The sequence below is a fragment of the Podarcis filfolensis genome (assembly GCF_964270895.1).
Source record: "Podarcis filfolensis genome assembly, chromosome: 14".
Taxonomy (NCBI): Eukaryota; Metazoa; Chordata; class Lepidosauria; order Squamata; family Lacertidae; genus Podarcis; species Podarcis filfolensis.
Window position 1 is genome coordinate 39,082,985 of NC_139616.1, and position 13,846 is coordinate 39,096,830.

Genomic DNA, 13,846 nt, shown 5'->3' on the forward strand with positions numbered 1-13,846 from the left:
CTCACGTTTATGCTATAAACCGATTTGAGGTTTTTCTTAAAAATATAAAGCGGTATAGAAAGGAAATGAATAATAATAATAATGTAGCATCAATTTATTTTCGAGGAGTTTCTTAAATATTGATGCTTTTTTGTAGTGCGCTGACACTAGAAGACGAAAAACGAATGCTAGCCTCTTTGATAAATGGATTTTTGAGAATGGTGAGTATCTGCTGGGCTGGTCAGTGTTTTAATCTGCATTTTAATTGTGCTTTTAACTGGCTGCTAGTTTTTGGCTTTTTGGTAGTGTGTGTGTGCTTGAAAGAAAGCACAGATATATCTGATGTAATGTGTACCATACTTTTCGCTCCATTGGGCGCAGTTTTTCCCCTCCAAAAACTGAGGGGAAATGTGTGTGCGTCCTATGGAGCGAATGCAGGCTTGTGCCATAGCCGCGCGCAACCCCTCCGGCAGGGAGAGGCTGCACGGGGCTATGGCTTCTTTAGCTCCACGCAGCCTCTCCCGGCAGGGAAGGATTGCGCAGGGCTAAAGAGGAAGCCAAAACAGCCAGCGCGATCCATCCCGCTCGCTGCCTTGGCTTGTGCCATAGCAGCACACAACCCCTCTGGCAGGGAGAGGTTGTGCACAGCCTGTACACTGCTCTTTGGGGCTGGGGGGGAAGATTTTTTTTATTGATTTCCCCGTCTAAAAACTAGGTGCGCCCTATGGTCCGGTACGCCCTATGGTGCAAAAAATACGGTAGTTGGGCTCTTAGCTTTTAATTATGACACCTAAATTAAACCTTCCATGGCCAGATGCAGTATACCTCGGGATGCTAGAAGATGCACAGCAGGGCTTGCCTTTGTAATTATGCTTGTGAATTTCACAGCAGCATCTGGCTTTACACTGGGGGGAAGGGGAGGCGTGTTGCGTGACATAGACCTCTTGCTCTGATCCAGTGGGGCTGCTGTTTTGCCCCCATTGCATCAGAGAGTTGTGTGTTCCTAAAGGTTCTGTCAAAGGAAGTGAAAGAAAAAAAGATGTGATATGAACCACATTGCTTGGTAAATACTGCATGAAAGAGTTAGCGCTGCACTGCATCAAATGAGATGGAAAGAATGGGTAACTGGATGCCAGAGTCCTGTATAAGAAATGACTTTGTGAATCTTTTAAATCCAGGTTTCATTTGGCCGTGACTTTGAGCAGCAGCTGAGTTTTTATGTTGAAGCCAGATCAATGTTTTGCAATTTGGAACCTGTTCTCGTCCAGCTGATTCATGTGAGCATACTTTCTTAAGTTGAAATAGGACTTCGGGAGCTGTGTGAGCTATTTTTTCCTGCTGCATTCCGTCATTCCTTGCATTTCATTACAGAGCAAGGTCAATTTTGTTGGCGTTTTAACAGCAGAGAATTTGCATTCGTACATCATGTTTTATATTGATATTTGGCATGTTGCTGGTGAATTCATCCTGCAAATTGAATAGCGCAAAGTCGTATGAGCTGATAGCTCATTAGTGGGGAATATTCTGAGTTGCCTCCTTCATTTTCAGTGTTTCTCTTTCCTGCTTTCATATAGGAAAAACAGTATTTGAAATATACTTTTCCTCAGTCTAAACTGATTGCTCCTGGGCACTAAACTAGCACAGCAACTAGTTTTGAATTTTTAAAGGTGGCATTCTTGTCCCTAAGTCATGGGTGGAGGACTTCAATTTCAGGGGCCAAAAGCACACTCCCCCAGCCATTTTTTTCTGACCCTTGTAATCCTTCCCAGCTCACACCTCTTCTCCCCAGGCAACATTCCTTCACTTGCCCTGCTTTGCTCTGGAAGTGTTTTCACCTGAATGGAATGTGCCCTTGAACTCAGGCAAATTTGTGGGGTTTTGGTCTTGTTGCACATAGTATGCACAACCCTCCTTGCACATCATTATAGCTGTATGCTCTTTCATTTTCCCTGAAGCTTGTATTTCATATCAGTTAAACAGGAATATTTGTTAGTTATTTAGTTCCATTGACTTCTGCTGGAGAAATCCTTGAATTGTTTGAGTTGCAGAGTTGCTTCTGTAGGTAACATAATCTTTTAAAAACAGAGTGTGAACCAGCTGGCGATGGAAACGCGAAAAGTGATGAAAGGGAATCATTCCAGAAAAACAGCTGCATTTGTCAGGGTAGGTGTGAAAACTGAAGGAATTCTTCATCCTTATTTTTTCTGCATGAACTATGGTCTGTATTGGCCAGAGCGCTAAACCATGGTTTAGCACGGGGGGTGGGCTGGTTGTACTTATGCTCCCACTATTTCTGAGTACACTTTAGTCATTTTAAGTGGGGGTGATGGGATTTGGCACCCAGCAACATCTGGAGGGCCAAGACTCCCCAAACCTCTGATTTAAGACATGTTCAGAATAGTCTTTGAAAACTTTTCTTACCTTTTTTTTTAAGGCTTGCGTTGCCTTCTGCTTCATTACAATTCCATCTTTGACAAGCATATTTTCTCGTCTCAATCTGTACCTGCACTCTGGACAGATTGCTTTGGCAAACCAGTGCCTTTCTCAAGGTAAGCCTCATGATCTTTCTTCATTTGTAAAACAAAATGCTGTACTGTTTTTAACACTTGATTGGGAGCCGCCCAGAGTGGCTGGGGAAACTCAGCCAGATGGGCGAGGTATAAATAATAAATTATTATTATATTATTATTATTTCTAGCTACAGTGGGAACATATGAGGATTGCTAAAATTTTGAATGTTCTGTTGGGAAGGAGCTGGCGCCTTTGCTTGTCATGGCTACTTTGCACAGAACAGATATGCTTTGGAGAAGGGTCATAGCATCCCCCTTCATTGCAGAAGGTCCCAGGTTCAGTCTCCTGGAATCTCAGGTACGGCTGGGACTGTCCCCCATCTGAAACCCTGGCAGTTGCCAGTCAGTTTAGACTCTAGAACAAGACTGAGCTGGTTGCACCAATGGTCTGATTTAGTATAAGGCAGTTTCCTATGTTCCCGTGTTCCATGCTAAGGGAAAGTATTCAGCTAGTAAAAAAAAGAAATCGTGTAGGAAAGAGTGTAGGCATGGCACGATAAGAGCTTGGAATTCTAAGATCTAAGGAATGTGCACATTTTACTTAAAAGTGCTACTGAACCTATGATTAAATAACACTACTCAGAGCCTGGATTTTGCTTTTAGGCAAGACATAAAACAAGCAGAGCATACAAACGTGTGACATGTTTTAAGAATTCTAGCATTATTTTTGGCAAGTGGTAAGGACGTTAATGCTGACGTGCTAATTTGCTTAACAATGAGACCGTTTTTGTTCCTTCAGAACAAAAGCTTCCTCTCCCTGTAAAAAAAAAAAAGAGAAAAGTCTTTAACTGCTACATGTTTAGTCCCATAAAACATTTCAACCCTTCTTTTCCAAGAGGAGTTCGTTTTGGTGGAAGCTCTTCCTTTGTGCTAGATGTATTTGGTACAACATCTTCAGGCTTTAGAAACAATGCATAACTGATGCCTTGGATGCAGTCCAAACATCCCTTCAGGTGTCAGTGTCATGGTTTATGTAGCAAAAGTTATATCACAAGGAATCCCTATAAATGCGTTTTGAGTGGAGAGCAATACAGCCTGGTTTGGGGAGGATTCTCGAAAAGGCAAGAGTGTGTGACACCCTTCTTCCAGCAGAACGAGGCTTCTTGTTGTTGCCGTTTTTACAGTCGAGAAGATGATGTCCTGAACATTTGCCCTCTGGTCTGTTCTTCCTGTTGTAGGGTTGTGATGGTTGAAAGATGTATAAAGGGTTAGTTCCTTCTCAGAATGAGCTTACAACATGGTGTAGGGAAGGACTGTAGCTCAGTGGGTAGTTTGCATGCCAGAGCCCTCAGATTCAGTCCCCAGCATCTCTTGGTGTGGTTGGGCAAGACTCTTCTTAGAAATTCTGGAGAGCCACTGCTCAATGTGCAGATAGTGCTGAACTAGGTAGTGTTAGAATTCCTGCTCCGTGATTGCAGTCATGGGATTTTTGTCTATCACCTGGTGGTGTATTGACTGAGTGGGAAGTGACAGAGACAGGATGTTTATGTTACTGTGTTCCGTGAAGTGGGACAATTGTCCTTTGTTCCTTTTCCTCTTTGCTGTCTGGTGCTAGAGAGAGAGGGAGCCATGTTGCAGTCCTCTGTGTGTGTTTGTATGTAAATAAAGTAGATTAGCCAAAATGCCGAGTTGCTGAGGTCTGTCGCACAAGATGCGCAAACTCTGCGGATCCCTAAGTGTGCCGGTGTCAGTTGCCATCGGTTGCTGTGATGTTCGGGCTGAAGAAAGCTTTTGAAGCTCCCAAATGATTGACCAGGAGGGAGGGAACATTCCATTCCGGCATGTGTCTTTGCCAGGGTCCTACTCGAGTGTAGGCTGAACTCCTGACAGGTAGACCATTGGTGTGACTTGGAATAAGTCTGCAGCCTATGTTACTATATCAGGGATGGGGATCTCCACCTGTCCTACAACTCCCATCAGCCCTAACCAGCGTGGTCAGGGGTCAGCGTGGATGGGAGCTGTAGTCTTAGCAACATCAGGAAGGCCACAGATTCCCCATCTCTGTCCTAGATTCATAGACTCTACGCTGTGTGTTGCTCCCACTCAGCGTAGGCATTGTGTTCAATGGACCTTTGGTTTAAACAGGTGAAACACAGACCTCCCTCCATCAGCTCTGGTGTGACAGGCCGGCTGCGTGAGGCCTCCTCTCCCTCAGCTGCCATCTGGGGGCAGCCATTCCATCAGAGTTACTTCAGTGGAAGAGATAGCAAACAAGGCTCATTTCATCAGTTTTGCTGGAGGTGCAGCTCTACCAGCCTCTCCTGCCAGCTGGTCATTATGGGAACAACTGTTTAGAAATTGAGTTTGAATTTTATTTCCTTCTTCCCTCCCTGCTCCTTTCCGCTTGTGCATTGGGTTGTGCATTTTTACATTTGCAGGAAGGTACTGTTTTGTTCTGATTGTACATGACATCCTGGGAGCCTTTTTGGCTGAGGAGCAGGGTAAATAAGCTCTAAATAAACGTGGAATAATAAAACAAGGCAAGGCAGGTTCATAATAAGTTACCGTATTTTTCGCCCTATAGGACGTACTTTTTCCCCTCCAAAAATGAAGGGGAAATGTGTGTGCGTCCTATGGGGCGAATGCAGGCTTCAGGAAGCTATCCTCAAGCCTTGGGAGCCCGTGGGAGTTCCCGCCGGGCTCCCAAGGCTTGCGGACAGCAGCCTGCAGCCCGAAACCTGGGGAGCGCAGCGGAGCACACCCCGGGCTTCGGGCAGATATCTGCAAGCCTGGGGAGTCCGGCGGGAGTTCCCGCCGGGCTCCCAAGGCTTGCGGATAGCAGCCTGTTCTGGGGGCCGGGGTCGGGGGAAGCTCAGGCCTAGGGGGGAAATAATTTTTTTTTCTTTATCCCCCCCCCCAAAAAAAACCTAGGTGCGCTCTATGGGCCGGTGCGCCCTATAGGGCGAAAAATACGGTATTTGGTCATTAATGTGACTAGCGAAGAGCCAGTTACATATGTTTGCCATTTTGATCATTACCTGTGTTTTCTAAAGCAGGATAGACTTGTAGGATTGTATGTTTATGACAGTTTGACCATAGGTTGTTTTGGGGGTGCAGGGAGTGGAGCATAGAAGAATCTGTGCATGTATGACATGTTCTTTCTGATCGGCATGGCTTCAGACATGTGCAAGTTCAAGCAAGTTAAATCTTGCCCCTTTCCGGAGATGACAAAAGTTGCCAGAATTGCACATGTGCTAGTAAGTTCCAGCTGTAAATGCAAACATGCTGACATCAGATGCTGACTAAGGCTTTCACCGCAAGGCTACTGGTTTTTATTTCTTTGTTTAGGCGTGATGCCGTGTGCCTCATTGGGGATTTAGAGCAAAGCTGACTGTTCCATCCGAGCAAGTTGCGAAAACAATAGAGCTGCAAAGTCAGTGCAGTGCACTTTGTGTTTGTTTGGCTTGTTTGTAGGCAAACCAAGCAGAGACCACAGTGTGAAGTCATTTTCCATTCCTCTGCTGTGGTTATTAACTCATTCGCTATTGTTTCACCCCGCTGGATAATTAGTGGGTGGATTTGCTTGTTCAAAGTAAGGAACATAGGAAGCTGCTTGAGTCAGACCAATGGCCCATCTAGCTTGGTATTGTCTACACTGACTGGCAGCTGCTCTCCAGGGTTTGGGGTAGGCGTCCCTCTCAGCCTTACCTGGAGATGCTGGGGATTGAACCTGGGACCTTCGGTATGCAAGGCAGATGCCCTACCACTGAGCTGTAGCCCTTCCCTGTTCTAACCGGCCTTTTCCCAAAGGCTTCAATGGATGCCTGAAATTCTACTGAAGGATCCCCTTGGCTTGTGTATGGAATTGCCACCCACTTCATTAAAAAAAGAATTCAGGGTCTTGAAATTGGATTGGAAGTCTGAAGTGTGCCCACTGCTTCTGTGGGTGTTACCTCCTCCCATTTGCCTTACTGTCTCCTTTCACTCCCAGTGTCAACACTGGTCCTAGATGCTGTTGCACATGGTACTAAAAATCTTCCACACTTTAAATTTTTGTGGATCTGCAGTTAGTTTTTTGCTAACTAGATTAACACACGAGACGGTTACTCTAAAAATATTATGCAAGTACTTCCAGTTGTCCTTGACTGATGCTTTGACTTTATTTATCGTGTGTGTGTGTGTGTGTGTGTGTGAGAGAGAGAGAGAGAGAGAGAGAGAGAGAGAAAGAAAGAAAGAAAGAAAGAAAGAAAGAAAGAAAGAAAGAAAGAAATAGAAAACTGGCCCTATATTTCAACAGAGCATTTGCTTTTCTAGGCAGTCCTTGCCAGCCAGTTGAATGCAAACTGTATCATAGCTAAAAAGTTGGATTCTTCAGTACTGGGTACAGCAATTTGTCCTAAAGTCATATAATAATAATAATAATAATAATAATAATAATAATAATAATAATAATAATTTATTTGTACCCCGCCCATCTGGCTGGGTTTCCCCAGCCACTCTGGGCGGCTTCCAACAAAGATGGAAGATACACTAAAATGTCACATATTAAAAACTTCCCTGAACAGGGCTGCCTTCAGATGTCTTCTGAATGTCAGGTAGATGTTTATCGCTTTGACATCTGATGGGAGGGCGTTCCACAGGGCAGGCGCAACCTTGCTAAAAGTTAAGTGGGCTGTAGACTAGGCAGGGTCTGGATGGAAGGGATCTATGGAAAATAATGCTACCTACTAGCTTGAACGGTTTCAGCAGCAAATGGGACTCAATTGAACTTTGACCGGAGAAGACGTGTGTAGGATCACACTATATATACATGACCCTGCACACTGAACTGGAACCCTTTGTGCAGTGGCTCCCAAACTGTTTTCCCCACAAGTCACTTGAATTTGCTGGTGGTTCTTGGTGGACCCCTTAATGACCCCTTCTGCCTGCAACAGCAGTTGTAAAGCACTGTGCTAGATGCTGTGTGATTTTATTGCTTTTATTTCCTATATTGTATTTTATTGTATTATAATTTGCATTTTGTAAAATTCAGGTTACAATACAATACAATACAATACAAGAAATAAAAGAAGCATCAGCAATGCAATTAAAAATCAGTGTGAATATTTAATGCGGACATTCCTGAATGGAGCTTGCGGATCACTGTGGTCCACGAACTACAGTTTTGGAGCCCCTGACTTAGTGTAACTTTGCAGAGTAATGATGAATCCTCACCAGACATGTTTCCTGTCATAGGTAATGTGCTGGGCCAAGCTAGCAATCTCTCTGAGGGCAAAATGAGCAGAGATTTGTTAATTCTACTTCTCTTTATAACATTCACTTGAGGCATGTGATTGTGAAACAGTGTAGGTTGGTCCTAACATAATGCTTTTCTGAGCTGTTAAAACTTTGCTTGGCTCGAAGCATAATATGCCACATGGCCAGAGGTATCCAACTAACTTGGATGACTAATTTCACCAAGGGACAGATAAAAATGGAAATTGGGGTGGGATTTGTTTTGCTCAACTGCGCTGACCGAATCTGTATTCAGAGTTCAAAAGTGCACAGAGCTATAGCTGATCTAATATTCCTAGCTGCCCCCACCCTTATCTGATAGCACAGCAAGATGAAATATTTGTGTTTCTGCTGGCCTACTTTTCTGGGCCATCCGGAAATGAGGACGAAGTATCCTCAATCCTGATGTTTTTCATCATCTTGTTATATTTGCTGCTTTAGTACTGCATGTTTTCCAAGCCCAAGAAAAGGGGGCATTAGCAGAAACTGCAACTGCCTCTTCTTCCCCAACTCCCCCACCCCAGATTTGATTAGATCCTTCAATCTAGTCTCTGACCCATTTGGAACTGAATGGCTTTCATTGCGCTTGTGGATAGCTGTGGTTTGATCTTGGCTTGTTCTCTCTAAAGTTAAAACAAACCATAGTTGCTGCAGTTCAGACATGACGAGAAACTGTGGTTCATTTTAAAAGCAGAAGCTGAGACTTTTGATTTCCTCCTCGAGGCTATGAAAAAGGAGGGGGAGTGCATCGGCCCAGGGCTATTTATGCCTTGTCCACACATTGAGAAATCATGATTTCCTAATTATGTATCACCTACCCCAATGTTTCTCAAATTTGAGTCTCCAGCTGTTGTTGGACTACAATTCCTATCATCCCTAGCTGTCAGGACCAGTGGTCAGGGATAGTGGGAATTGTAGTCCAACAATGTCTGGAGACCCAAATTTGAGAAACACTGACCTATCCCACTTCTCTCTAATCTACCTGATAGGGCTGTTTTGAGGATAAAATGGAGGGGGGGGGGAGCTGTGCACACCACTCGGAACTTTTTTAGGAAACATGGTATGATTACAGATGCCTTATAGCATCCATAATTGCCCCAGAAGCTGGTTTTAAAAAAGGTCTTATGCAAAAGAGGCAGTGTGGTGCAGTGGTTAGAGTGTTGGAGTAGGACCTGGGAAACCAGAGTTCGAATCCTCACTCCACCATTAAGTTCATAGGGTGACCTTGTGGGCTAGTCACTGCCTCTCAGCCTAACTTACCTCACAGGGTTGTAAGGATTATATTGGGGGGGGGGCGGGGACTTGAGCTCCGTGAAGAAAAAGGTGGGATATAAATGCAATAAAGGAGTACAGGAAAAATGGAGAGATGTGTGGGGAGCATGGTCCCAATCCTTTGAGCCCATGTGGAGCCTTCCAAGAGCAGACGTATAGCAGACCACGCGGCCTTTGGGAAACCATGCATTTGCAAGGAAACATTTGAGGCGTGATTCCCCTGCAGCCAGGCACAGTTGGGCCCTGTTGGAACAGGGCATTAATTTTTCTTGTCTGAAGGTCACACGCGGAAATAGCGCAGGCCTCCACGGAAGGATTTATAGCCCAGTGGTCAGCCAGAACGAAGGAAGATCCACTGCTTGCCGGGGAGGAATGGGAAATTTAGCAGAGCGTAAAGTAGCTAGCATACGGTGCAGTGCACAAGCTATTAATTGAGGCCTAGGAAAGCATCATCGGCAATTTATTGCTGCGAACGCTCACCTCCCCACCCCCATCAAACGCAGTGCCAGCTTGCCTCAGGAAAGGGGGGCTTAATGGACAGCCTATATAAGGAGCTGTGTATTTCAAATTTATCTCGCCATATTTCAAGGTTAGGTAAAGGAACTATATTTGCAAGGAGCCGCTTTAAGCGGACTGTAAATGACGCTGGGTTTAAATTAGTAGCTTTCCCTCAAAAGGTGGGCTGTGGAGGCAGAGTTACCCGGCCGCCGTCATCCCCTCCCTTCGCTTTCCACCAGCTTCTCCTTTGTGCGTTTTCATGTTGTCGTAAAGACGGTCGTCTGTCAAAAAAATAAAAGACAGGCAGCCAGTTCCTTCGTGGTTCTGCAGATACTGACGATATCCTAAGAAGGGTGCTAAGTAGCGCTGCCTGGTGAGATGTGTGAGCAAATCCAGCTAGCGATTCAGAGTGCTGATTTTGACCTTCCGGCTGGGGAAGAAGTGTGGTGCAGTGGTTAGAGTGCCAGGCTAGGACATGAGAGGCTGGGGTTCAAATCCCCACTCAGCCATGAAGTTCACTTCGGGTGAACTTGAACCAGTCTCCAACCTACCTCACAGGGTGGGGATTAAACAAGGAGCTGGAGAACCATGACTGCCACTTTGGAACTCCTTGGAGAAAAAGGCGGGAGAAAAAGGCAGTAAATGAATGGAGGAATGAGAGTTGGAATCCAGCCACATCTTACATACTGTACGCCATTTTGAGCACTGGGAAAACCAGCCTTTAAATATACATTAAATGCCTTCCTAGCCAAGCATGTTGCCTCAGGATATGCCTCTCTGTGTCATGGTTGGTAGTTCAGAGCGATGGCTCTTCAAGTCTGTTTCTGACTGATTCCCTCAGGAGGCAGAAGTAATTGCGGCTGTGTTCAAGCTTTGTTCTGGCTGGCTCCTCTCTGCTAAGGTGACAATTCAGCTGACCTAGGGTTGAATTCTCGCTATCGCCCTGTGAGCACGGAGGAGAATTTGGCCCTGCAGCGCAGGCAGGTGGTTAAATGGTCGGCTTCATGGGAAGGTGAACGCCAGTCCACTTTCCTTAGGGACTCAAAGCAAATTGCCTTGACCCAAACCTACGAGTGCAACTGCAAGTAGTCCTGGGTGGCTTGGCTGTGTAAGACAAGTGTCATGGTTCTCTTGTTGGTGACAGGGCTTTCTTATGAAGAAAGGACAGTTGCAAAGAAAGCAAATTGCTGTGAGAGAGAGGGAGGGAGAGGGGTTTTTTTTCTGCCCATAAAGTAATGTTGCTGAGTGTTAAGTGGATTGGCTCCTTTCCCCGCTGGGGTTTCCCCTCCCTACAGTTTGCGTTGGGATCAGTGTAAACAGAAACCCATCTTTTTTCTGGAGTAAGGACCACCAGCTAAGCCATTTTCCGGTGGGCTGCATCCAAATAAGGTCTACTCTGACCCATTGAAAGCAATGAACTTACGTTAGCCAAGTCCTTTCATTTTAGAGGTAGCGTTGAATACAACCTTGTGACTAATTTAGGCATATTACTTTCAGTGGGTCTCCTCTGAGTAGCACTAAGTTGGATACAACCCTGCATTTTCTGTAGCCCTGAGAAGACTCAAAAAGCAATTTATTTGAATTAAAGCTGAGAGTTCCTGGCTGAAGCAGTTTCTTTTTGCTCTTCTCTGCTCTCCCCAAAAGCAGGGAATAGTTGTCTGGGCTTTTCTCTATGTGACTTAATAGGACACGAAGGACAGCTATGTTTCTATGTTAAAAGGCATAACAATTGATTGAATATTTTTTGCACTGCTGGTGATATTTTGAGACGTTTTCTCTCTCTGTTTGTGTGTGTGTGTGTGTTCCTTGAGGAAGTATCATTATTTAAATGTCTCTGAATATGTTTGGAATATAAATAAGATTGTTTGCTCACAAGATGTAGGTTGACTGCACTTTACAGTGTTGGTGAACTTCAGCTTGTTTTTCTGTATGCCTTTCCAATGTGTGGTGTTCAATAAAAATGTATCCTAGACTATGATCTCTCGCTTGAGGAAGTATGACACTATACTCACAAGTCTGCTTGTTTTAGCCTTCAAAAGACTAATCACCTTATATTACTTGTATGATGCAGGCCTTTTAATGCATTTATTCTGATGTCGGTGTCTGGGTTTAATTTTTTTGGTGGGGGCTGGGGAATTTGCTACTGTTTTTTTAAAGTGTTGGGTTTTTGTTTTTTTTACCCAGGCTGGGATAGACTTAAGCAGGCGAACTAGTGAAAGCTAAATTAAGAAAAGATCTGGAGATTCATCCCATGTAATTTGAAGTAACTTTAGAAAGCCAAGAGTATTCTTGTCCGTGGAACTGGATACTTATGCTATTCAGATTATTTCTTTTCTGGTGACAAAATGTCATATACAGAGTCATTGAGCATGTGTGTTTTGTAACACCAGAGCAATGGCAGATGTGATTGCATTCCATAGACTTCCTTATCTTAGTAGCCCATGGGAAATGTAATACCACTGTTGTTGTGTAAAGCTAACTGCGCAAATTAACCTGTCTTTAAGAACCAGTATTTTGGAGGGAGGCATAACTGAGTTGGAATCCTGAACACTCCTGTTAGGAGATAACGGTTCCCTGAAACATTCTGTCGCAAGTGCTGCTTGTTGAATAATTGCAGGTTGCTGGATAGTGCAGCAGAGATTTGAGCCCATGTGATTGTGTGCAGGTCTACTTAAAATCACAGGCCTGTTGCTAAATCCATGTTCTGCTTGCTCATAAAGCAGTGGCTGTGATTTCTTTGCAGCGGATGCCTTTTTCAAAGCGGCAATAAGCCTTGTTCCCGAGGTGCCAAAGACGATCAACATAGATGGGAAGATGCGGTCCTCCGAAACGTTCCTCCTGGAATTCCTCTGCAATTTCTTTTCCACTCTGTTGATCATTCCTGTAAGTAGCCAGCATGAGCCACTCAATCTTTAGGGCTGAAAGGCTTATTCTTCTAACCCGCTGTTATACTATCAGGACAGCTTATGTAGCTAGGCAAGACAAAAACAGTTGGGGGTTTCTAAAATAAAATAAAATTACAAGACACATAAGGGCTGTGTAAAATCATTAGGAAAATCAAATGGGGGGGGACAAATTAATATATATTTTTTAAGTTCTTCCTGGCACCAAAATGACATTACGGTTGGCTCTAGGCAGACCATTGGTGAATTCGGATGCTGCCACTAAAAAGGTCTTTACCCAGTCACCTGGTGGGTGGAAAGACTAGTCAATGGCTACTAGTCAAGGTGGGTGTATATTATCTTCCAGTATTGCAGTATGCTGGAGAGCAACAATGGGAGAGGGCTGTTGCTTTTGCGTTTTCCTAAGGCATTTTGTTGAAGCAGAATACTGGGCTAGGTAGGCCCTTTGGTTTCATCCAGCTGGGCTCGTCTGATGGTCCTTAAACCCTTTAAGAGCATATGAACAGCTAAAAACTGTTCAGGCCATCTCCAGCATCCTATTCTCAAAATGGCCAACCTAATGCCTCTTGGAAACTCTGCAAGCAGGACATGAGTGCAGCCGCCCCCTCCCCACTTGCTGCTCTCAGAAACGAGGCTCTTTCAAAACATTTGTGCTTTGGGTTTTTTCAAAGGCTCAAAATGGGAAGAGCCAGGAGTGAGCCATGCGGATTTCATGAAGGCTTTCTGCCTTTCCCAGCGTTTTCTCCATGATTTTTGAGCTCCTTAGAAACAGGAGGTAAACCTCAGTCTGCATAGTGCAGGTGGGGGCTCTCACATGACCTGATGCTCTTCCACGAAAACAAAGTTAAACAAAACAACAACATGCCAGCATGCTGCTAAACTGCCTGAAATCGGCTGGGTAAAGGTGAGCGCTTCTAAGCCTCTCTTAAGAGCTCTTCAGTCTCCCTTCACCTGCTTACGGACAGTGCTTGGTTAACCATTGCTGAGCCAGCACAAAATCTCTCAAAGCAGGATGTTACGTTGCTGCTGGTGGCTGAAGTGTTGTTTGGGGGGCAGGAGTGTTGAATCAACCTGTTTGATTATACTGGGTCCGACTTAAGTGTGTGTGTTTTTTCCCGTAGGACCATCCCGAGCAAGGCGTGTTGTTTCTTGTACGAGGGCTGCTGAACGTCATCCAGGACTATACCTGGGAAGATAATGGTGATGATAAAGTCCGGATTTATACAAATGTCGTGCATCTTCTCTCAGCAATGAGTCAGGAGACTTACATCTACCATGTAGACAAAGGTAAGAGAGGGAGGCTTTGATGCTGGGAGCCCCAGAATTTCATTAGGAGGCTCCTGCAAACCACAGTACCAAATGCTGACTCGCTTGTGTGAACAATAATGCAGCTGCCTTCGACTGAGTCAG

The 13,846-nt window shown here is 44.7% G+C and overlaps 2 protein-coding genes across 5 annotated transcripts in view; one reads left to right on the forward strand and one right to left on the reverse strand.

The window, feature by feature from the left end:
• The window catches only part of VPS35L (VPS35 endosomal protein sorting factor like), a 78,694-nt gene that overhangs the window by 52,024 nt on the left and 12,824 nt on the right, over nt 1–13,846 (forward strand). For all 4 annotated transcript variants that reach the window (XM_083584960.1, XM_083584959.1, XM_083584961.1 and 1 more), the window contains exons 23-28: nt 137–200; nt 1,158–1,256; nt 2,065–2,142; nt 2,414–2,528; nt 12,277–12,416; nt 13,558–13,723. In XM_083584960.1, coding sequence (XP_083441086.1) covers nt 137–200; nt 1,158–1,256; nt 2,065–2,142; nt 2,414–2,528; nt 12,277–12,416; nt 13,558–13,723 — 662 coding nt within the window. The remainder of the gene's footprint in view (nt 1–136; nt 201–1,157; nt 1,257–2,064; nt 2,143–2,413; nt 2,529–12,276; nt 12,417–13,557; nt 13,724–13,846) is intronic.
• Nucleotides 1–13,846, reverse strand: part of UMOD (uromodulin) — a 268,506-nt gene that overhangs the window by 5,187 nt on the left and 249,473 nt on the right. The window lies entirely within an intron of this gene.